Below are 22,133 nucleotides of genomic sequence, written 5' to 3'. Positions count from 1 at the left end.
TCACCCCCACCCACCCCCAGAACCTCCTCCTGTTTTGGAAGGAGGAGCAGGTGAGCCCTGGGAGCCTCCAGGCCTCAGGTGAAGCTCCTGCAGACCGTCCGGTAGGTCTGGATGGCCCTTCTGCGCTGGCGGGGCATGCAGCCAGCCTCGCCGTGGCCGCGGGCCTCCTGCTTTTGCTCCGGGCTGCGCTCAGGGCGCGAGGGCACTGCATGTGTCACCATTGCAGGCTCTGCATCCCAGAGCCCAGCCCTGGCACAGCTGCACTCACAACTGAGTGACAGTTCATCCACCCAGCGGCTCGGTCCTGGGCTGGGCTTCACCTGCGTCCACTTCTGCGCCATCCCTCAGTGTCGGGAACCCATCAGCTCCTGCGGTCGTGTGTACTTCCTCCAGGTCAGGCCCGGGGCTCGGGGAAGAAAACAGTGACTAGTGCCAACAATGGAAGCAGGGTGAAGATACAGCAGAGTGACGGGTTGACCACAGGGGACCTGAGGAGGCAATGTTTAAGCTGGGATCTGAGCTGCAGGAAGGAAGGAGCTATGCTGAGATCTTGTGAAGAGCTTTCCAGACAGCTGACAGAAAGGGGCACGACGATGGGGTGGCAGATCGGGGTCGGCAGAGCTTTTCTGTGAAGAGCCAGAGAGTCAGTGTTTCATGCTTTGCAGGCCACGTGATCCCTGTGGCAGCTATTCTGCTGTTTTGTGGAAGAGAAGCCGCAGACAATATGCAAGTTAATGTGCTCAAAACTTTACATGACAGATGCTGACACTTGAATTTCACATAATACTCATGTGTCACCAAATATTCTTTTTCTTTGTTTGCCAATCATTAAAGTCAGAACCATTTTCACCTCATGGGCCATAACAAAGCAGACAGTGGGTCAGTTTGCCAGCCCCTGGGCCAGACACCGAAAAGTGCTGTGTCGTAGCTCATTGAGCCCTTGTAAGAGCCTTGTAAGGAAGGTGCTCTCACTCCATTTACAGAGGAGGAGACTGATTGCCTCAGAGGCCAACAAACTTGACCAGTGCCCTCAGCTCCTGGCACTTTAAACACAGAGTGTGCTTCCTGAGCTCAACTCCCGGCCTCTGTGGTTTGGAGCCGAGGTCCCCAAGGTGCAGGAAGCAGGAAGCAGGCCAGTGCTGAGTGGGTAGTGGAAAGAGGTGTGGGAGGAGACAAGGCCAGGAGGGGCCAGATCACGTGGAGTTAGAGGCCAGGGGAAGACTTAGGTTGTATGCTTTTATTTTTTTACATCCGACTTTATTGAGGTGTAGTTTACATATAATAAAAGGCACCTATATAAAATAATTTGGTGGATTTTGATAGATGTATGCTCCTTGTAAATGCCACCATAATCCAGACACAGAGCATTTCCCTCATCCCTGAAAGTCCCTTTCCCTGTGCTCTGTCCACTGTCTTCCCTGTCCCAGGCAACCACTGATCTGCTTTTGTTTTTATAGATTCATTGTCCCTGTTATCTTTTCCTAGAATTTCACATAAGTGGATGCATAAAGGATGAAGACTTTTGTGTCTGACTTCCTTTCGCCAGACAGAATGTTTTGGTAATTCAGATTGCTGCATGTCTCCATAGTTCATTGTTTTTCTTGTTGGACGGTTTGGTATTCCATTGTATAGGTACACTGTTTACTCCATACACACACGCGTTGATGGACATTTCGGTTCCCTCCAGTTTTCGGCTATTATGAATAAAACTGCTGTGAATATTCATGTTTACCAGTCTTTGTATGGACATACATTTTATTTCTCTTGGGTTGAGATGACAGAAATGATGGTTGTATTTCACTCTATACAAAAAGTGCCACAACTATTTTCTAAAATGGGAAATCATGTTACATTCCCAGTTGTTCTGTGTCCTTTTGTCATTCTTTGAAAGTTTAACCCTTCTTGTGAGTGTTGATGGCTTGTTGTGCCTTGAGTTGGCATTTCCTAATGATGAATGGTGTTACACATCTTTTCATTTGCCTGCTCGGTCATTTGTATATCTTATTTTGTGACGTGTCCAGATGTTTTACCCATAAAAAATGGGTCATCTCATCAAGCTTTAAGAATTCCTTATATGTTTAGGGTGCAAGTCCTTTGCCAGATACAAGTATTGAAAAAATGTCCTCAGTCTGTGGCTTGACTTTTAATTTTGTCACCAGTGTCTTAAACAGACAAATACTTATAATTTTGATGAAGTTCAATTTGTTATTTTTTTCTTTATGGTTTATGCTTTCTTTAATGGTCAAGAGGTCAGGGGTCATTGTTTTCCTTTGATAACTGGGCATTCCAACACCATTTTGAAAGGCCACCCTCTCCTCATTGTGTTACCTTAACTCCATTGCTGACAGTATGTGTGGGTGGACTTCTGGATTCTCTATTCATTGATCTTTTTGCTCATATCCTGCAGATTTGATTATCTTAGCTTTAAAATAAGTCTTAAGGTCAAGTATAAGTACTTTTCCAACTTGGTTTTTCTTTTTCAAATCATTTTGGCTCTTCAAGATATGATGTAGTTCTATGTAAATGTGAGAATTGGCTTGTCAGTTCCTCAAAAAGAGCTTACTGGCATTTTGACTGGGATTGTACCGAAGCTAGGGATCTGTCAGGGGAAGAATTGACATTGTAAGAATGTAGAGCATGGTACATATTACTCCATTTATGTAGGTCTCTGTATTAATTATCTATTGCTGTATAACAAATTACCCTTAAACATTATGATTTAAAACAATGAATTTTTGTTCTCTCACAGCTGCCATGGAATTGTACAGTGGCTTGGCTGAGTGGTTCTGGTTGCAGGTCTCACGGGCGTTGGGGATGCTCCACTGGGCGGCTCCCTGAGGGCCAGCCAGGCTCTTGGTCCCGCCCTCCCAGACGCTGGGCAGCCTCACCCCCAGGCCCGCGGTCCAGGAGAGAGCCTGCAAGCGAGAGGCTGCACCGCCATCCAGGACCTGGTCCCGAGCTGGCGCCACCTGGCTTCAGGCTTTGTTTCCGTCTGTTCCTTAGAAGTGATTGATTAACTGCGTTCAAGCCGTACTGAGGGGGAAGTAGACCAGGCTCTGCCCTCAGCAGCCAGTGTCAGCGCCCGTTCTGTTTGGAGACACAAATTTTGCAAATGATATATTTAACATTTGACATGTTCCAATCCTTTGTTACTAGTTCAGAGACATAAATTTGATTTTGGTGTACTGTCCTTTGTATCCTGCAACCTTGCTAAATATAGTCATTTGTTCGAGTAGCCCTACTGTAGATTTCTAAGGATTTTCTACAAATCTTTCTACATGCCACCTGCATCTAAGGCGTTATCTTCCTTTCCATCTGTATGCCTTTTATTTCGTGCCTTAGTGCACTGCCTGGGGGTTGCAGTGTTGAGGAGTGGTAGGAGTCGATGCTCTTACCTTGCTCTCAGTCCCGAGGGTTTTACCAGATTGAGGGGTTTTCCTTTTATTCCTAGTTTTCTAAGGTTGTTTTTTTTTTTTTTTTTTTTAAATCATGAATGGAAAAAAATAAGAAAAGCAAAAATCATGAATGGATACTGAATTTTTCCAAGTCTTTTTCTGCTTCTGTTGATTTTCTTGTTTAAATAGCAAACTATGGAGTTTCTTTGTGGGAAAGTTTTTAATTAGAAATTTAATTCCTTTAATAGTTATAGGACTGTTCAGGTTTTCTATTTCTTCTTGACTCCATTTTGATAATTTGTTTCATTCAGATAATTTGCCCATTTATCTAAGTCAAACATGGCAGTTTTTTAAAATATACGTATAAAGGGCCAAATAGTAAATATTTTAGGCTTTTCAGGCCATATGGTCTCTGTTGTGATTGCTCAGTTCTTTGTCTAACACACAACAGCCACAGATAATACGTGAACAATTGAGCATGTTTTTTTCTAATAAAACTTTATTTACAAAAGAGATGGTAAGCTGATTTGGTCCATAGGCTGTAGTTTGTTGATCCCTGACTTAAGTTGTTAAGTTTATGATCATAAATTGTTCAGAACGTTCCCATTTAGTTGTCTGTAGGATCTGTAGTGAGCCTGTATTTCTTTCACGATTTTGGTCATTTTTGTCTTCATTTCTTGATCAGTTTGGTGAGAGTCTTATTGATTTTATTAATATTTTCAAAGGAGCAACTTTTAGTTTTAGTATTCTCTTTTTGTCTGTTTTCTTTCTCTTTTTTTTTTTGGTCCACAAGGCATGTGGGATCTTAGTTCCTCGACCAGGGGTTGAATCTGTGGCCCCTGCAGTGGAAGCATGGTGTCCCAACCACTGGACCACCAGGGAATTCCCCACTTATTCTGTTTCATTATTTTTTGTTCTTATTATTAATTCCCTTCACTTAGTTTGGGTTGAATTTTCTCCTTTTTTTCTAGCTTCTTATTAAGTTGGAAGCTTTGGTGATTGATTTGACCATCCCTGTTATTTATACATTCAAAATTAAGTTTTCTTCTAAACTCTGCTTTGTTTTATTTATTTGTTTTCGGTCGCTCTGGGTCTTTATTGCTGAGCGGGGGCTGTTGTCTAGTTGTGGTGTGTGGGCTTTAGGAGTTGCAGCTTGAGGGTTCCAGAGTACAGGCTCAGTAGTCATGGCTTACAGGCTTACTTGCCCCCTGGCATGTGGGGTCTTCCCGGACTAGAGACCAAACCTGTGTCCTCTGCAGGGGCAGGTGGATTCTTCCAGTAAGGGAGTGCTAAGCCCTGCTTTAAATGCATCTACTGTATTTGATGTGTTTTCATTTTCATTCAGTTCAAAATATCTTCTACTTTCCATTTTGATTCCTTCCTTAGCCTGTAGGTTATTTAGAAGTATGCTTTAAAGTTTCCAAATATTTGGGAATTTTTCCAGATATTTTTATGTTACTGAGTTCTAGATTAATTCTGTTGTGGTCAGTGAACATTCTCTGTATGCTTTCTTTCCATGTAAACTCGCTGAATCTTGTGTTGCATTCCAGCATATGGTCTGTTTACTTGAATAATACATTTGCAGTCTTGTGCAGCTATCATCATTCTTAATTTCCAGAACTTTTGAATGACCTGAAACAGAAACTCTGTCCATTCAACACTATTTCCTTACACCAGCTGCCCCAGCCCCTGCTTTCTATGTCTGAATTTACCTATTATATAAAAGGAAATCATACATGTGTCCTTTTATTTGATACATTTCTGGCATATGTCAGGATTTCATTCCTTTGTATGGCTGAATATTCCATTGTGTATGTATACGTACCACATCTTATTTCTTCATCTGTCCATTGGCATTGGGCCCTGGAGTTGTTTCTGCTTTGTAGCAATTGTGAACAGTTTTTCTGTGAACATGGGTGTTCAAATAGCTGAGTCCCGGCCTCCAGTTCTTCTGTTTATACAGCCGGAAGTGGAGCATGCCTTTGGTGTCACGCTGCATGGCTGGCAGAGTGACATTTACTCTGCACGCGAGTGCACGGCCCCGTGGCACAGAAGCTGGAGACATGTCAGTCTCTCTGTCTGCAGAGCCAGACACTGAGCACCGGCTGTCCCCTCACGGGACGCCTAGGTGAGCACTCAGGCTCACAGGGTCGGCAGCATCGTGTTTCAGGTCTGCTGGAGAGTCTCTGGCCTCAGGCCGCTCCAGACGCCTCTCCCTGCCACGGCCCCCAGCCACGGGGCTCCCACCATTCTTCCCGCTCATGTCAGGCACCTGTAAATGGACCATGAGCTTGCCTTGGTTCGTGGGGACACGTGTGTGCACCCGTGGCCGTGCAGAGCCTGTGCACCCGTTCTTCTCAGGCCGAGCGTCCCAACGGTGCCCTCTCCAAATCCCGCTTCCAGTATTCTGGTTTGGACACTGCTGAATTGACAAGCCTTCGTTTCCAGACCGCACGGGAATCACGAGGCTCGCATGGCTGTGGGCGGCGGGGCGTCGAGCCTGGAACCTGGCCGCTGGGAAGGTGTGGTGCTCAGGCCTCTGGAAGCCGTCCTTTCTCCTCTTAGCTGAGAGAGGGCTGGGCTTTTCCCCCTCTGTTCTGTGTGGCTTGTGGGATCTTAGTTCCCCAACCAAGGATGGAACCCAGGCCCTCGGCAGTGAGAGTGGCCAGGGCTGGCGTCTATCCTTGGTTCTCCAAGACTCTTGACATGCAGATGCCTCCAGTTGCCTAACTTCTTTCATTTGGCCATCTAGACTTCTCATACCTTGCTGTGAGTTGGGCTTTAGATTTCCTTAGGGGTGGGTGGCTGACGGAAAGGCAGTGGAGGAGGGAGCTTTGGGGCTCCCCTGGTTTCTGGTGAGGGACCCTTCCAGATTTTCCAGCCCCCACAACACTGCTGCTGAGCTTGCAGCCCCTTCCTCACATGGTCCAAATGGCCTCCAGTGCGTGCTCTGGCCCTGGGCCAAGGCAGCTGCCAGCATCACGTGTACACGTGTGCCAGCATCCTGGGTTCATCGTCCCTCACAGGATAGAGGCTGGGCAGCTGTAGCTAAGCCAAAGGAAATGTCACATTTATAGGTCACAGCTTTGAAAGGGCTTCACTTTCCTGTGGTTCTACTGTTGAGGGGAGTCTGAGAAAGGACTCAGATCTCACGGGTGGGTCAGAAGGGCAGCTGAGGCCAGAAGGGGAGCAGGACTTAGCGCCCCCAGCAAGAAAGAGGGCTGGGGAGCCAGAGAGGAGACTCATTACAAAGTCACAGCGGGTAGGATGTTGTAGGGACTGGTGGGACGGAGTCAGAAGTCTTGACGGGCTCACATGTATGTTGTCGTTCTGTCATTAAGTCGTGTCCGCCTCTTTGCGACCCTATGAACTGCAGCATGCCAGGCTTCCCTGTCCTTTACTGTCTTCCGGAGTTTGCTCAAACTCATGTCCATTGAATCACATGTACGTATAGGAACTTAATTTATTACCAAAGTGGCACTGCAGAACAACATGGAGAGAAGCAACTTTTAAATGATGGTGCTGGGACAATTGGATATAAATACAGAATAAAAAGGGGCTTCCCTGGTGGCTCAGACGGTAAAGAATCTGCCTGCAATGAAGGAGACCTGGGTTCAGTACCTGAGTCAGGAAGATCCCCTGGAGAAGGGAAGGACAACCCACTCCAGTATTCTTGCTGGAAAACCCCACAGACAGAGGAGCCTGGTGGGCTACAGCCCATGGGGTTGCAAAGAGTTGGACACGATGGAGTGACTAACACTTTATCACTTTTATGGAAAAAACATGAAATTGGAGCCTGTACTAGTTATATACTGATGTCCAACAACTGCCCCCAAACACAGCGCTTCTCTCCCACATCTGCAGGCTTGACTCGGGGGAAGGGTCTGCTTCCGGGTGGCTGGCTTCCCCTGAGTGAGTAGCCTGGAGGAGAGCAGGGGTGCAGTCAGGGCGCCTTTCACACTCTGACCATAGGCATTCAGCAAGTGTGGAAGTGCCACCACCCACACTAAAGGTGGGGGGAGGACTAGGTCTACCTTTTGAAGGGAGGCGTGTCGGTTACTCTGCAGGCATATTTTACAACTCCACAGATTTCCTTCTTCACACCAGACACAAACATTAACTCCAGGTGGACTGCAGAACTAAATGTGATGCAGACTAGCCTCCCTTTAGAAGATAATATAGGAGACTTGTTTTCAGAAAGATGTCTCATCTCATTAATACTCAGACAACTGCAAACTGAGCACTGCGCAAAGAGCGACAAAAAGAATAAAACCAACTGGACTGTTTCCCCTTCGCTGTTGGGAGGAGAAACTGGTATAGCTCTGGGGAGCAGTGGTAGTGTCTGTTGACTCACGTCACAGCCTGTGGCTGGCGGCTGCACACCAGTGTCAGTGGATAGGGTGTTCACAGGCCCACACCCATCAGAGTGTGCCCTGGGCTGTGCAGACAGGCTCCTAGTGGGCTGTTACTCAGCCAAAGGGAGAAAGCCTGGAGTTACACGCTTTGGAGTGGGTGAATCCCACACAGTGGGGGTGAGGCAGCCCAGAGCATGGGGCACGGCTCCATATGGAACTCCGGCCTGTCAGCACCAGGTTGAGCTCAGGAGGGGCGTGGAGGGTGTTGGCATGAAGAAAGGTGAGGTGGTGGTCACTACATGGAGGAGTGTAGGAGGGCTCTGAGCTGCTTGGTGCCATCCTGATGGGGTGGAGCTCACATGGGTTTGCATCTCCATTTTTTGTGCATTGTGATTTTTGCACTTTCAGGACTTGTATTACTGATTTAAAACAACCAGTTATTTTATCAGGGAAATGGATTTATTTCAGAGGAGCAAACAACTGCAAATCAGGACCTGTAGCCCATGGGGAACCACAGGCAAGCACCGAGGACACAGGAGGGGAAACTTAAGGAGGAGAAGGGGGGTGTGAGGAGCTGTTATGAACAGAGAGCCCTTTGGAGGAAACTGAGTGTGGTGCTTCTCACTGGCTGCGCTGTTGCCAGATGGGGAGAAGATCTGCTTTCGTTCTGCCAGGTAGTGTTGTAGTAACCTTGCCCCTGTGGGACCTGCAGTTGAAGTGACAGGGTGTGAGAGTGCTCCCTTCTGGCTGCTGGACTCCCTCTTATTTCATTTGCTTTATTTTTGTTTGTCTTTTTGGCCCCACCCGATGACTTGTGGGATCTTAGTTCCCCAACCAGGGATTGAGCCTGGGCCCCATGCAGTGGAAGTGTGGAGTCCTAACCACTGGGGAGATCCCCTGCCTGGATTTGTAAATGAGGTTTCTGTTTATTCATTTTCATAGTATCACACTTCACAATAAAAAGATTTTAAGAGGGCACCCCGATACCCTGTGGGAGGCTGTGTGCCCATCCCGGGTACAGGCCCGATAGTGGGGCAGTGGGCAGGGCCGCTGAGGGCCGGGCTGGGAGCGGGCCTGGCCCGGGATTCGATGGGCTGGCTGAGCTGCACAGACCTCATGGGGCCAGCAGGGCTTTTGGACCATTTCAGGCGAGGGGTGACTGGGTTGAGGCTTGTGTTTTCAATGCCCCGGGGCTGAGTGTGGAGAGAGCTGGACCCCTGACCAGGGGCAGGGCAGCAGGCAGGGGCCCGTGAGGTGCAGGCCCAGAGGGGCTGGGGCAGGAGCGGGCTGGAGGGAGCAGCCTGGGCTGGTACCCCAGCTTCACCTTCAGTGTGGTCACCGCCCCTCCTGGAGGTGAGGGCTGGCCATGCCCTGCGCCTCCCTACACCTGCCTGCCTGCCCCCCCCCCCCAGACCCGCCAGGAGTCTTTCTCTGGGCCTCTGTGCCCACACTTCACTTGGCCTGGGTGCTCCTTCCTTCCTGGAGGTGGGCAGCGGGTGGCTGTGTGGGTCTCCCCGCCCGTCCCTCAGACGTCCGCCTGGGGGCAGCGGCGGCTGTGGCGCCGTGGGTGGTGGCTGTGGGGTGAAGGGGAAGGGGCAGGCGCAGCGGGAGGCCCCGCCGCGGGGTCCGTCTCCGTTTGCTCCCTGGTCTACAGCCTGTCTCCTCCTCAGGTCCCCTGCAGGACAGAGCACTGCAGTTGTGCTGAGACCTGTCTCATTCATCGAGCAGACTGTGCTTTTGGCGTCAGGTCTTCGTGGTCCCGGCTTCACCAGTCACGTGTGGACGCCCAGCTTGGGCAGGGGTGAAGGTGAGCATCTCCTCGCGCCGTGGGCCGGCCCGCCGCGTTCAGTGAGACGGCCTGCTCTGCCGCGGGGCACTGTCGTAGGCGAGTGTCTGTTTCTGGACTCCCTTCTGTCCCCTGGCTCTGTTCTCTAAGTACTGCCTGTTGTCCTTTTTTTTACGGTTTTACTGACAAGTCTTGCTCTTTGGCATTCCCTGTTAAATGGAGAATTGTTTGAGTTTCAAATAGAACTAGTGGGATTTTAACTGGGATTGCGTTGAGTCTTGGCTAAATTTGGGGAGAAATGGCATCATTATGGTTCATAGTCTTTTGATCCCTACGTGCGGTCTGTCCCTTTTGGTTGTTCTCTTGTGAACTCCTTAAGAAGTTTCAGTGGTCTTCTGTGTGGAGGTCTTGCACATCTTTTATTAGATTTATTCATACACATTGACGCTTTTGGACGTAAATAGCGTCGTTACAATTTTATCTTCTAACTGTTGCTGGCATTTACAAATATAATTTATTTTTGTACGTTAGCCTAGTATCTATCACTATTGCTGTGTTCTCATATTCTCTTAGTTTTTTAGGACTTTGCAGGTTTTTATCGTACACAATATGTCATTTTCATTTTTTTTTTTTTTTAATATGTCATTTTCAAATACTGAGTTTTTTCCTCCCCTTCCTGTTCTTTTATATACATGTGTGTGTGTGTGTCTTTTGGCTGCAGCATCTGGCTTGTGGAATCTTAGTTCTGCAACCAGTGACTGAACCTGGGCCCCATTGGTGAAAGCACCGAGTCCTAACCGCTGGCCTGTCAGGACGTCCCTCACCCTGCCCAGTCTTACTGCTTTTATTGCTTTTTCTTGCCCTGTTGCGTTGGCTAGAACCTTCAATACAGTATGAACAGAGTTAGTGGTAGCAAGCATCCTCGTCTCCTCCAGTGAGATTTGTTGTTTCTTGAATTATGTTGAGATCATCACTCCGCTGATAGGAAGGGGCTGGAGCAGGGAGCTGGTGCTGGGAGCCCGGGTCCTGGGTCCTCCCCAGGGTGCTGGAGGCCCGGGGGTGAGGGGCCTTCGAGGCCCGGGAAGGCCCTGTAGTGGGCTCCATGGTTGCTGGCTTTTTCATGGAGGTGGATGTCCTCTTCTGATGGCTTCTGTCTTGTCAGGAAACATGTCAGCAGCTGAATGTGAGGATGAGGAAGAAGGGAGTGGAAGGCTTTGGGGCTGTCAAGTCTGAGTGTGGTCTTCAGTCAGCAGCTTGGCTGGTACATTCCACCTCGAAGCCATTATGTTGGGCCAGGCAGGACTTTCCCACAAGCTCAGGGCCTGGGAGCCTGTGAGGCTGAGCTCGAAGCTGTTGTTTGAGGACAAGACAGGCTGGGGCTCTGGGGTGCTGCGGTCAGGAGTGAGCTGGGAGAGGGTGGTGGCAGAGAACCCGGCTGTGGAACGGAAATGCCAGGGCGGGTTTGGGGGAGTTCCTGGAGGTGATGGAGTCCAAGGAACCGCTGAGGCCGAGGGTGAGGTCATCACCGAGGAGGGGCAGGGGCTGAAGGGTAGTCCACAGGGATATTGAGACCACCAGGAATTGGACCTGACACAGCGATGGGGCACAATGCCCATGGCAAGGGATGGGGTGGGTGGTTGGCGCAGCCAATGGACGTGTCAGCCAGGACTCAGGGGCTTGCAGGCTGCAGCAGGAACAGGGGGTGGCACTTCCAGGCCTGGGGCGAAGTGGGGAGAGAAAAAGCAGCCCCCAGAGAAGGCTGGCGGGAAGGGGGAGAGCAGACTGAGCTGTACTTGGCTCTGGGGGGTGTCAGGGCGGGGAGCGGGGCCGCTTCTCTCCTGCAGCTTGCATGCTGCCTGCCTCGCGTGCCAGGAGAGGCTCTAGGGTGGCAGGGCCCTGCCTCGGGACTGCAGCCGAGTCACGTGAGGAGACCTCCTGCATGCCAGGCGGGCTGCCTGCAGGGCGGCACCTTGGCTGAGCAGGTCGAAGGCTCTCTACACTTCAGTAGGCACTCAGTAGGTATATCCTCCTGGCTGATGCCCTCAGTCTTTGTGACCCAGCCATGGATGCTGTCCACAAGTGGGCAGGGTCTCCCCGAGCTGGCGTGTCCTGCTTCCCGCTTGCCTGGATTGAGTGTCGGCCAGGTGTTTGCAGTGGAGTCCGTGCTCCATCTGTGTGCAGCTGTCATAACTGATGTAAGGACCACTTCGTCCTGTTTACTGCAGATGTTTTGCCCAGTTGCCCATCTGTCTTTTGATTTTATAGGCTTTGTTTTGTTTTCACAGTGCGGACATTAAAAAAACCTAGCAGGATGGGATTTGTTTGTGTTTTTTTTTGTTTTTTTTTTTTTGCTAACATTTGTTGAACATTTTTGTGTCTATGTTTATAGCAATACTGATTAGTAGTTTTCTTTTTTCTTTTTTTTCAATTATTTTTATTAGTTGGAGGCTAATTACTTCGCAACATTGCAGTGGGTTTTGTCATACATTGACATGAATCAGCCATGGAGTTACATGTATTCCCCATCCCGATCCCCCCTCCCACCCCCACCCCCCACCCAATTCCCCTGGGTCCTCCCAGTGCACCTGGCCCGAGCACCTGTCTCATGCATCCCACCTGGGCCGGTGGTCTGTTTCACCAAAGATAATATACATGGTATTCTCTCGAAACATCCCACCCTCGCCTTCTCCCACAGAGTCCAAAAGTCTGTTCTGTACATCTGTGTCTCTTTTTCTGTTTTGCATATAGGGTTATCATTACCATCTTTCTAAATTCCATATATATGTGTTAGTATGCTATAATGATCTTTATCTTTCTGGCTTACTTCACTCTGTATAATGGGCTCCAGTTTCATCCATCTCATTAGAACTGATTCAAATGAATTCTTTTTAACGGCTGAGTAATATTCCATGGTGTATATGTACCACAGCTTCCTTATCCATTAGTCTGCTGATGGGCATCTAGGTTGCTTCCATGTCCTGGCTATTATAAATAGTGCTGCGATGAACATTGGGGTGCACATGTCTCTTTCAGATCTGGTTTCCTCAGTGTGTATGCCCAGAAGTGGGATTGCTGGGTCATATGGCAGTTCTATTTCCAGTTTTTTAAGAAATCTCCACAGTTTTCCATAGTGGCTGTACTAGTTTGCATTCCCACCAACAGTGTAAGAGGGTTCCCTTTTCTCCACACCCTCTCCAGCATTTATTGCCTAAAAATATGGAACGCTTCACGAATTTGCGTGTCATCCTTGCACAGGGGCCATGCTAATCTTCTCTGTATTGTTCCAGTTTTAGTATATGTGCTGCCGAAGCGAGCACAGGATGGGATTTGTTAATCTCCCTTTTGGTTTCTGGGTTTTGTCAGGCTAGAAAGGCCCACCCCTTACTGGGGTCACACGGATGGTCCGGGCCTCCTGCGGTTGTCCCTCCGCACAGCTGTGTCTGCGATGCGTCCCGCCCCGCGTGCCTCCTGCAGACCCCTCCCCAGCCCTGCATGACTCCTGCGCCTCCGCAGACCCCTCCCTTCCAGACCCTCTTTCAGGGGTGTCTGTGGCCCTGCTCACCTTGGATGCTCCCTGTCCCAGTTCTCAGGGGTCTCCCTCCTCCATCTGCCTCTTGCTGGCCCTCCTCCCGAGGCGCTCCCCCCATCCCCACCGTCAGGTGGGGGTGTGGGTCCCCTCGTGTCTCCTGCCAGGGCCCTCTGCTCCCTGGATCTGATCACACCTCTCATGCATCTGGAAGCCTCTGTGGCTCCCACAGCCTGTTGGGCCTGTTACATCCCCGCCCCCCAGGCCGACCGAATACCTGGCAGCCATGCTCACACCTGCCCTCCCCAGACAGAGCGCTTAACATTGTTTCGAGGAGATCTGCCCTCACGAGGCTCAGAAGCTGAACGGCAGGAGTGGCCCGAGCTCTCAGCCACCTGCCCCACAGCCCCCGGGCCTGCCTGTGCGTCTCAGGTTTACAGGCGTGTTTGCAGCGAAGCCGTGTCTCGTGTTCAGAGTGTGAGTCCCTGGTTCTTCGCTGAACACTGCTTCTTAGTGACCTTTGCATGGTGGCGTATAGGTAGCTCCCTCATACAGCCTTCAGGGCCTCACGTCATGACCCTGAAGTGGATGAGGAGGGCTGAGCGCTGCTGCGGCAGCAGGCCTGACACGTGTGCTGCGGCTCTAGCTCCTGGAGCCTTCCAGAGCAGGCCTGCTGGGGGCTGCCCTGCACGCGTGTTGTGATGATGGTGCCCTTGGCAGCACCCCCAGATCACGGAAGGTGAGCAGGCCTTCCATGCTCGCCACGCCAGCCATCCAGCTGCTCGGCCCGGCCCCTGCCTTCAGCCGCTCACAGCTCCGCAGCCTGTCCCCCCGCGGCCGGCGCCACCCGCGCCCCCTGGGCCTGACAGGTGGACCCATTGCGGGGCCAACACAGGGTCCGGGCACCATGCCCTCTTCCTCGCAGAGCCCAGCCTGTGCCTGCACTAAGGCCTGTGCCCCTCGCCCCACCCAGGGCCCCCCAGAGCTGTACGGCCAGACAAGGGTTAGGAGTCAGGCCCTGTCTTGGGGCCTCGGCCCCGTCCCCGAGCAACACTGACCCGAGGCCTCCCTCCAGGTTCTGGCTCTCGCCCTGGAAACAGACCCGGCGGGTGTGCAGAGGGCGGGGACGAGCGGCACCCCCTGCAGACTCGTGCCCTCGGCAGCTGGCCGTGAGGCGGGGATTGGCGGTGTCCCAGGTGAGCTGAGCAGGGGGCCGGGAGGCCAGAGCCGGGGTGGGATCGGGGGAGTCCTGCCTCCCAGTCCCTGCCTGCAACCGGGAGGGGTCAGCTCTGTCTCAGGGTTTTTTCCATGGAGCCCTGGCCCCACGGCCTCCCCTGCTGAGGGCGTGTCTCTGTGTGACTCTGCAGGTGGTGCCTCACACCTCACCCTTCCCAGAGCCAGGAGCACGCCTGCCCCACCATTCGCTCTTGTCGATAAAGCCACAGGGACCAGCCCCAGCAGCCAGAATGTGAAGCCCCAGAACCTGAGGGAAGGTGGGCACCCTCCCTCCCCAACTTCTCCTTCTCTGCAGGTCACGCACCCCCCGCAGGTCATGCCCCCGCCACCCACTCTGGCACTGGGCTCTTGCTGTGACCCTGATTCTCACACAGATGCTGGGCATGCACGTGAGGCAGCCTGGGGGAGTCTCAGCAGGGCACCAGGGTTCAGGCCTGGCCTCAGTTTCCCAGGTGGAGGGTGGAGACACTGGAGCAGGGTGTCTGTGGGTGTGGAGGGGCCCCTGAGGCACTCAGGCTGGGCGTGGATCTGTCCACGCTGAGGGCCCAGGGCCACTCCCAACAGACTCTGAGGCCTTCCGGTGGTGCTGGCTCAGAGGAGGGGGGCATTCTCCGTGGTCCTTCCGGAAAGCTCCTCCCACCTCGTCCCATACCCCAGGCGTGGAGCTGAGAACTGGAAAAATTGTGCAGATTATCTCTGACATTCCAGGGAGGCTTGGGGCAGGATTTGTGGATGGAGGCTGCAGCTGCCCTGCTCAGCCCCCCTCAGCCTGGGTGTCGTGAGGTGGTCAGTTGCCGGGACTCTGCCGAGCTGTGCTGGCCTCTGTGGCTCAGTCAGGAGTAAGTCTTCGGCTCCAGGGGGCTGTTCCTGGACTATGGCTGGGGGAGGTGGCAGAGAGGGCAGAGGCTGTGTGGGGGAGCGGGCAGAGAGCTCAGACTCAGCCCGGGCGGGGCTGGGCACTGTGCTGCCCTCCTGGAGATGCTCCCAGGATGGACGCCCACTGCCCGGGGTCCCTGGACGCCGATGGGTCACCTTTCTCTCTGGGGAGGCTGCTCAGAGGCCCAAGGTCACACTGAGACTGCCCTCAGGCAGCTTCCTGCAAGGAGCACTGCTGAAGGAACCCAGAGGGGACCTGGGGATTCAGGCAGGTGGGCCCCCAGAGTGGGGTGAGTGCCCGGCTCCACCGCTGCAGCCCAGCAGGCCGACAGCATCTCCAGCACGCACTGCCTGGCGAGGGTGTGGGGCCCACAGAGAGCGGGTCTCTGTCGAGCCCCCGCCCTTCCTGCCCCCCTGGGCAGTAGGGGTAGGGCGGGGGCGAGGCCCAGGCAGAAGGCAGCCAGCCTTGCTCCTTCCTATGGTCTCGTGGGGCAGGCTCTTGAGGCTGGCCTCCCTGGCAGGCCCCGAGGCCGACTCCAGAGAGATGCACGTCCCACAGGTGGGCAGGAGGGGGTGCTCAGTCTCTCCAGGGGAGCATGAGGGACCTGTAAGTGGCCAGCAGGGAGGCAGAAAGCCCTGCCACACCTGGGTCTGGCCGGGGCCTCATGGGTGGGGAGCAGTCAGAGGCAGGACACGGGGCACCAGGAGACCCAGGCAGGCAGTCTGGGCCTGGGCAGCTTCTGTGCCGGCCCTGCAGCCGGCAGAGCTGGCCAGCAGGGGGCGGGCTGCACAGAGCAGGGGTGCTACCTGGAAAGCTCTTTCCTGGCCTCACTGGTCCCCCATCCTGTCCCCAGGAAGCCTCTGAGGCCAGGCTAGCAGAGGGAATGGTGGAGTGCCAGCCAAGTCCAGGGCCAGGTTGACCCAAGAAGTGAGGCTCTGGGTACACTGGGGGTCCCCAGGCTGGAGAGGCCTGACCTGACCTGACCTGGCCCAGGACAGTTTCCTTCCAGAAGGAAGTGGCACTCAATAGTACAAGTCTGGTCAAAGGAAGGCTGGTCAGTCTCCAGATGGCCATGAGGTCTGTCCGAGTGGGAAGGGGGCCTCTTGGTGGGCAGGCTGAGCTGCGGGGGCACCTTCTAGGTGGGGCCTGGCCACGGCCTCCTGAGCAGTGTCCTGAGACCGTGCCCGGTGACCACACCAGGCGTGCTGGGCAAGACAGTCCATGGTGGGGACTGTGGGGCTGTGCCGCAGCCCAGCTGCTTGCCCGGCTATCTGTCCCGACAGCTCCCAGATCAGGCAGGCCACTGTGCTCATGTTCACACAAGCAAGGCTTGCATGTAGCCCAGGACAGCTGAGGGGGGATTGAGTGGCCTGAACTAGAAAGCCTGGCAAGGAAGAGGCCCAGACTCGGGCGGTGAGCAGCTCATGGCCATCACAGGCCATGCCCTCCACCCTCTGCAGCCAAGGAGCAGGGTGGCCTGGGCGCCCTCAGGAGTCTGACAGAGCTGCAGGAGAAAGTGAGCTTGCCTAGCCCAGCCCGAGGGCAGACGGGTCAAGGGCCAACATGGGGACTTGAGGGGCCGCCTGGCCAGAGGCCTGCTGTGAGCGGGTGTGCTGTCTGTCTGCTCTTTTCTCTGAGCTGCAGAGAAACGCTGAGTGTGGGGCCAGAAAGTGGGCTGCACAAGGTTTTCTTGCAGGGCAGGGCTCTGGGTGGGGGGGGGGTGGCCTGTCCCCATCCAGCCCTGATGACTTCCTGCTTCCTCCTCTCAGGCCAGCAGGAGGGAGCACCTGCGTATGCAGCTCGGCCGCTGGCTACTCCAAAGGGGGCCCTTCCTGAAGACAGTTGCCGGGCCCTGGGTGCCCTGCCTGCCTAGAGAGCATCAGCCCCAGGCGCCGGGGACCAGGACACCCGGACTCTGGACACACACCCGCCCAGCCCTCCCTCCTGCCGCACCTCCTCTTAGCACTGACACCCGGAAGGCTGGGGGTGCTGGGGGGCGGCGGGGGAGGAAGGCCCGGCCATGGCTGCCCCTGGACCCCACCTGGTCTCCTAAGACTGGAAGGCAAGGGCTCTCTGGGCTCCCAGGGGTGTGTGCCCTGCCCTGCCCTGCCCTGCCCTGCCCTGCCCCTGCGTGAGGAGCCGGGAGCTGCAGCCTTGTCATCTGGGTGATTAGCTTCAGACCCTGGACTGACGCTGGCCAGGTCCCGCCTGCTTCCTGCAGGGTGTCCTCCTGATCCCACGCGGGTGGAAGGCCCTGCCCATCGAGCGGCCAAGGTGCTCGGGCCCCGGGAGGCGGGCTGTAGGTGCCCTCCCACGCCGCCTTTCTGCCTGGGGCCCGTGGCCCTCATACCTGTCCGGGCCTGGTCACAGCGTGGGGCCTCCTGACCCAGCCTTGCCAGGCACAGAGGCCACGAACCTCGGGAGGGGATGCCCCTGAGGGAGCCAGTCCAGACAGCTGCCCCCCACCTCAGGCCCAGCCTGGCCCCTGTGCTGCCCCGGTTGGTGCCCCCCGCACCCCCCCTGGCAGGCAGCCCCCGCCATGGCCGAGCACCTGGAACTGTTGGCAGAGATGCCCATGGTGGGCAGGATGAGCACGCAGGAGCGGCTGAAGCACGCCCAGAAGCGACGGGCCCAGCAGGTGAAGGCGTGGGCCCAGGCTGAGAAGGAGGCCCAGAGCCGCAGGGGCCCGGGGCAGCCGCCACAGGGCGCGGTGCGAAAGCGCGTGCTCTTCCCGCCCAGCGTCACCCTCCTCGAGGCGGCTGCCCGGAATGACCTGGAAGAAGGTGAGTGTGGCTGAAGTCCGGGCCTGCTTGGCCGGCAGCCCTGTCCCCACTACTCATGCAAGCCTCAGGAGCTGCAGCCTCCGGGTGGGAGCCCAGGGCAGCCTGCAGAGGGCCCTGCTGGGCCGGGGGCCAAGGTGGAGTGGGCTGGGAGCCGCTGTCTTCTCTGCCTCTGGCCAGGGTGCTGGGAGTTGCCCACGACGCCTGCCTGTCTGGGTTCTGAGCCTTCGCCTCCATAAAAGACGTGCCACCGCCCCTGGCAGATTAGACCCAGGGTGCGGGGCTGCCCGGCAGGCCCCCCTCGACGCCCATCCTCAGCTCTGCCTCTGACTTCTTCCTTCCCCCTCGGAGCCTTCCCGGAGGACAGGCTAGGCAGGACCCCCTTCCTGCCGCTGCCGTGTGCCTGCTCTCAGCCCCTCTGCCCTCCCAGGGAGGCTCCCGAGGGCTCCTTCTGTCTCCCTCCAGGGCGGGGCCTCTGCTGTGGCAGCTCGGGTGCAGAGGGCGAGGAGGGGCAGGGTGTGCCCAGAGCAGGGAAGCGGGGCTGGGCACGGTGGCTGTGGGTCAGCCAGCAAACAGGAGCTGTGGGGCAGGGGGTGCAGCTGGGGAGGGCCAGGCCTGGGTACCCTGGGTCTTCAGTCTTGGCCACCGAGGTGCGGGGGGAGCTGCAAGTACCAGGGGAGGGGTGCGTGTGAGTGTGTGTGCGTGTAAGGCTGCGGGAACATGGGACCTGACCGAGGGGTGTCTGAGGGTGCATGCCGGCCCCCAGGCCTGGGGGGCCCTTTCTGGGAGGAGTTGGAAGGCTGGAAGGCCCTAACTGGGGAGGCATTCTGAGGCTGAGGCTGAGGCAGGGGGCTGCGTCTACACCCTGCCTGGGGGCCCAGCCCCGAGCCCTCAGCCTGGGCTCTGGGGTCCCTCTTGCCTTCCGTGTGCTCTTCTGCTGTCCTGGCTACAGCACAGCACGCGACCCAGGTGCCCCGGGCAGGGGCCTAAGCAGGACGCACAGGCCGCGGGCCAACTTCTGCTCCCAAGCCCTGACTGCCTTTGTCCTCCCCGCAGTCCGCCAGTTCCTCGAGAGCGGGGTCAGCCCTGATTTGGCCAATGAGGATGGCCTGACGGCCCTGCATCAGGTCAGCCCCGCTGGCGGTGGGAGGGGAGGCCAGGGCTGCGGCGGGGGCTCGGACACTCAGGCTGCACGCTCCGCAGAGCTGCATCGACGACTTCCGGGAGATGGTGCAGCAGCTCCTGGAGGCTGGGGCCCGGGTCAACGCCCGCGACAGCGAGTGCTGGACACCGTTGCACGCCGCAGCCACCTGTGGCCACCTGCGCCTGGTGGAGCTGCTCATTGCTCGGTAGGGCCCGTTGGGAGCGTGGGTAGTCAGAGTGGGCATCTCTCTTGGGCCGGGGCAGACAAGACCTTCCCCGCAGGGGGCAGCTCATGTGGAGACAGCCCAGGCTTCTCCCCTGGGTCTCCGTCTCCACTTGCACTGGCGTGCCCTGCCTGCACCCCAGTGCGCACAGCTGGGGCCTGGCAGAGGCCAGGGTGCTGCCTCCGCAGGGAACTGGCACGCCTCAGGGCAGTGTGGCCCTCCGCCTGCGGGAGTTCCCTGAGGGCAGGCTTTGACCTCCCGCTTTGGTTGTCTGACCTTCCCAGGTTCTGCACAGAAATGCCACTCTGGTCAGAGTCACAAGGGAGGAATTGGCAAGGGGATACTTGGACACTGGTGGGGCCGTTAATGGGGAGGGCAGAGCAGGGCTGGGCTCCTGAACACCTGCCTTGGTGAATGGAAAAGGTGGTCAGCTTCGCCAGGATCCAGGAGCCCCCCCTCGGCTGGCCTTGGAGGGCATCAGTGGTGGGTGTGCGGGTGAATGACTGTCCCCCCGCTCACACACAGATGCCTGGGCATGGGGAGGTGTGGGTGTGTAGGCCCCAGCCCCACTCCACTCCACTCCACAGAGGACACCCTGCTTCTTGCAGACAGCCCGGGGCATCCAGAATCCTGGCACCCCTTGGGGCAGGTGGACCCACTGGACACATTCATGGGAGCCAGGGGCTGGGAGCTCAGACCGCCTGACAGTCCAGCAGCCCAAGGACAGATGCAGGGGCATCCAGCAGGGCTGCCTCTCAGCAGAGGCCTGGGCCCCTTGGACACAGCCCCACAGTGTGCTGCCCGAGGCGGGGGCATCCCTCCTGGCACAGAGGCCCCGTGACTAGCACCCTGTCCATCCTCTCCACAGCGGTGCCGACCTCCTGGCAGTCAACACGGATGGGAACATGCCCTATGACCTGTGTGAGGATGAGCAGACACTGGACTGCCTGGAGACAGCCATGGCCAGCCGTGGTTAGTGTACCCCCCCCACCCCCCCGGTGGGGGAGGCTGCGTTGGGAGAGTGAGCCCTGAGTGCCCCGCCCCACAGGCATCACCCAGGACAGCATCGAGCAGGCCCGGGCCCTGCCGGAGCTGCACATGCTGGAGGACATCCGGAACCTGCTGCAGGCGGGGGCCGACCTCGACATCCCCCAGGACCACGGGGCCACGCTGGTGAGGACGCAGCACTGGACGGGGCGGGGGAGGGCGCTCCCCCAAGTGGAGCCGGGACTGAGGTGCAGGTGGTGTGCCTGCAGCTACACATCGCTGCGGCCAACGGGTTCAGCGAGGCGGCCGCCCTGCTGCTGGACCACCAGGCCAGCCTGAGCGCCAAGGACCGTGACGGCTGGGAGCCCCTGCATGCGGCAGCCTACTGGGGCCAGGTGAGCGCCTGCGGGTGGTAGGGCTGACGAGCCCGCAGGCTCCGCAGGCCTCAGCAGCCCTGTCGCTCCGGCCCACAGGTGCGCCTGGTGGAGCTGCTTGTGGCACACGGGGCTGACCTGAACAGCAAGTCCTTGATGGACGAGACGCCTCTCGGTGAGCCGGGGGCCACGTCCTCGTGGTGTAGGGGGCGCGTGGCGGGGCCCATGACCCTTGCTCCTCCGCAGACGTGTGCGGGGACGAGGAGGTGCGCGCCAAGCTGCTGGAGCTGAAGCACAAGCATGATGCCCTGCTGCGTGCCCAGGGCCGCCAGCGCTCCCTGCTGCGCCGCCGCACCTCCAGCGCCGGCAGCCGCGGGTGAGTGCCCACCCCTCCCGCCAGGCCCCCGCGGCCCCGCCCCGTGGGCTGGGCCTGGGGCTCTGTCCCCGCTGAGGTCAGCTGGCAGCCCAGGGTGCCAGCCTGGGCAGAGTCCGCAGGGAAGGTGATGTCTCCCCCACCCTCTCCTTGCGCTCCCAGGAAGGTGGTGAGGCGGGTGAGCCTGACCCAGCGCACCAGCCTGTACCGCAGGGAGCACGCCCAGGAGGCCATCGTGTGGCAGCAGCCCCCGCCTGCCAGCCCCGAGCCGTTGGAAGAGGATGAGGACCGCCAGACCGACGCAGAGCTCCAGCCGCCGCCCCTGGAGGTGAGCCCGGCCCGCCCTCACACCCTGGTGGGGCCAGTGACCCTGTCCTCAAGCACAAGAGCCACACGCTCGGGGGTCAGCTCCGCCCCCACCCTTGTTTTGGCTCCTGGACCACCGTGCTGCCTGGGGCCCCAGGCCAGAGGGCGCCTGCTGATGGCCTCCGGGCCGTGCTCCCCCCACAGGAGGAGGACCCTGAGGAGGCCAGGCCGCACAATGGCCGAGTGGGGGGCCCCCCGGGACGGCACCTGTACTCCAAGCGGCTGGACCGGAGCGTCTCCTACCAGCTGAGCCCCCTGGAGAGCGCCTCCCCCGACGCCCTGGTGCGCGCCAAGGCCCACCACACCCTGGCAGAGCTCAAGCGGCAGCGGGCGGCTGCGAAGCTGCAACGACCACCAGCTGAGGGGCCCGAGGCTGCTGAGGCTGGCCTGCCTGTGGATGCTGAGACCCCCCAGCCGGAGAGTGGCTGTGGGGCGAGTGGAGACCCGCCCCTGCTGAAACTCACAGCCCCCTCAGAGGCGGCCCCTGTGGAGAAGAGACCGTGCTGCCTGCTCATGTGAGGGCCTGGCGGCTGGGGCGGCCCCACTGCCCAGCCCCGGGCCCCCGCTCTGCGTGCCCAGTGCGCGTCCCGGGCCAGGCTGCCAGCCTCCCTGAGGAACAGCCCCAAGGCAGAAGCTGTGCCTGGGAGGCGCCTGGCTGCAGAGACCTAGTGTTGTCCTGTGACCCTTGATAAAGGGCTGTTCTGCCACTGC

At 56.8% G+C, this 22,133-nt stretch overlaps 1 protein-coding gene and 1 non-coding gene across 12 annotated transcripts in view; one reads left to right on the top strand and one right to left on the bottom strand.

Moving 5' to 3' along the window:
• PPP1R16A (protein phosphatase 1 regulatory subunit 16A) overlaps window positions 1–22,133 on the top strand; it is a 24,189-nt gene extending 2,056 nt beyond the window's left edge. For 3 of the 11 annotated variants that reach the window (XM_043879723.1, XM_043879722.1, XM_043879726.1), the window contains exons 2-14: window positions 14,138–14,258; window positions 14,430–14,555; window positions 15,007–15,137; window positions 16,945–17,958; window positions 19,012–19,082; window positions 19,159–19,304; window positions 20,191–20,294; window positions 20,371–20,495; window positions 20,579–20,704; window positions 20,783–20,858; window positions 20,930–21,059; window positions 21,219–21,384; window positions 21,567–22,133. In XM_043879723.1, coding sequence (XP_043735658.1) covers window positions 17,715–17,958; window positions 19,012–19,082; window positions 19,159–19,304; window positions 20,191–20,294; window positions 20,371–20,495; window positions 20,579–20,704; window positions 20,783–20,858; window positions 20,930–21,059; window positions 21,219–21,384; window positions 21,567–21,941 — 1,563 coding nt within the window. In that variant the 5' untranslated portion in view covers window positions 14,138–14,258; window positions 14,430–14,555; window positions 15,007–15,137; window positions 16,945–17,714 and the 3' untranslated portion in view covers window positions 21,942–22,133. Of the gene's footprint in view, window positions 1–9,420; window positions 9,558–14,137; window positions 14,259–14,429; window positions 14,556–15,006; window positions 15,138–16,944; window positions 17,959–19,011; window positions 19,083–19,158; window positions 19,305–20,190; window positions 20,295–20,370; window positions 20,496–20,578; window positions 20,705–20,782; window positions 20,859–20,929; window positions 21,060–21,218; window positions 21,385–21,566 lie in introns of all 11 variants that reach the window. The other 8 variants (XM_043879725.1, XM_043879721.1, XM_043879732.1 and 5 more) reach the window with 6 other exon arrangements.
• Window positions 12,747–12,853, bottom strand: LOC122679740. Its single transcript, XR_006336525.1, has one exon. It is a non-coding gene; the product is annotated as a U6 spliceosomal RNA (small nuclear RNA).

This window comes from Cervus elaphus, chromosome 21 (assembly GCF_910594005.1).
Source record: "Cervus elaphus chromosome 21, mCerEla1.1, whole genome shotgun sequence".
NCBI lineage: Eukaryota > Metazoa > Chordata > Mammalia > Artiodactyla > Cervidae > Cervus > Cervus elaphus.
Note: the sequence above shows the minus strand (reverse complement) of the source record. Positions and strands in the feature narration are given on the sequence as shown.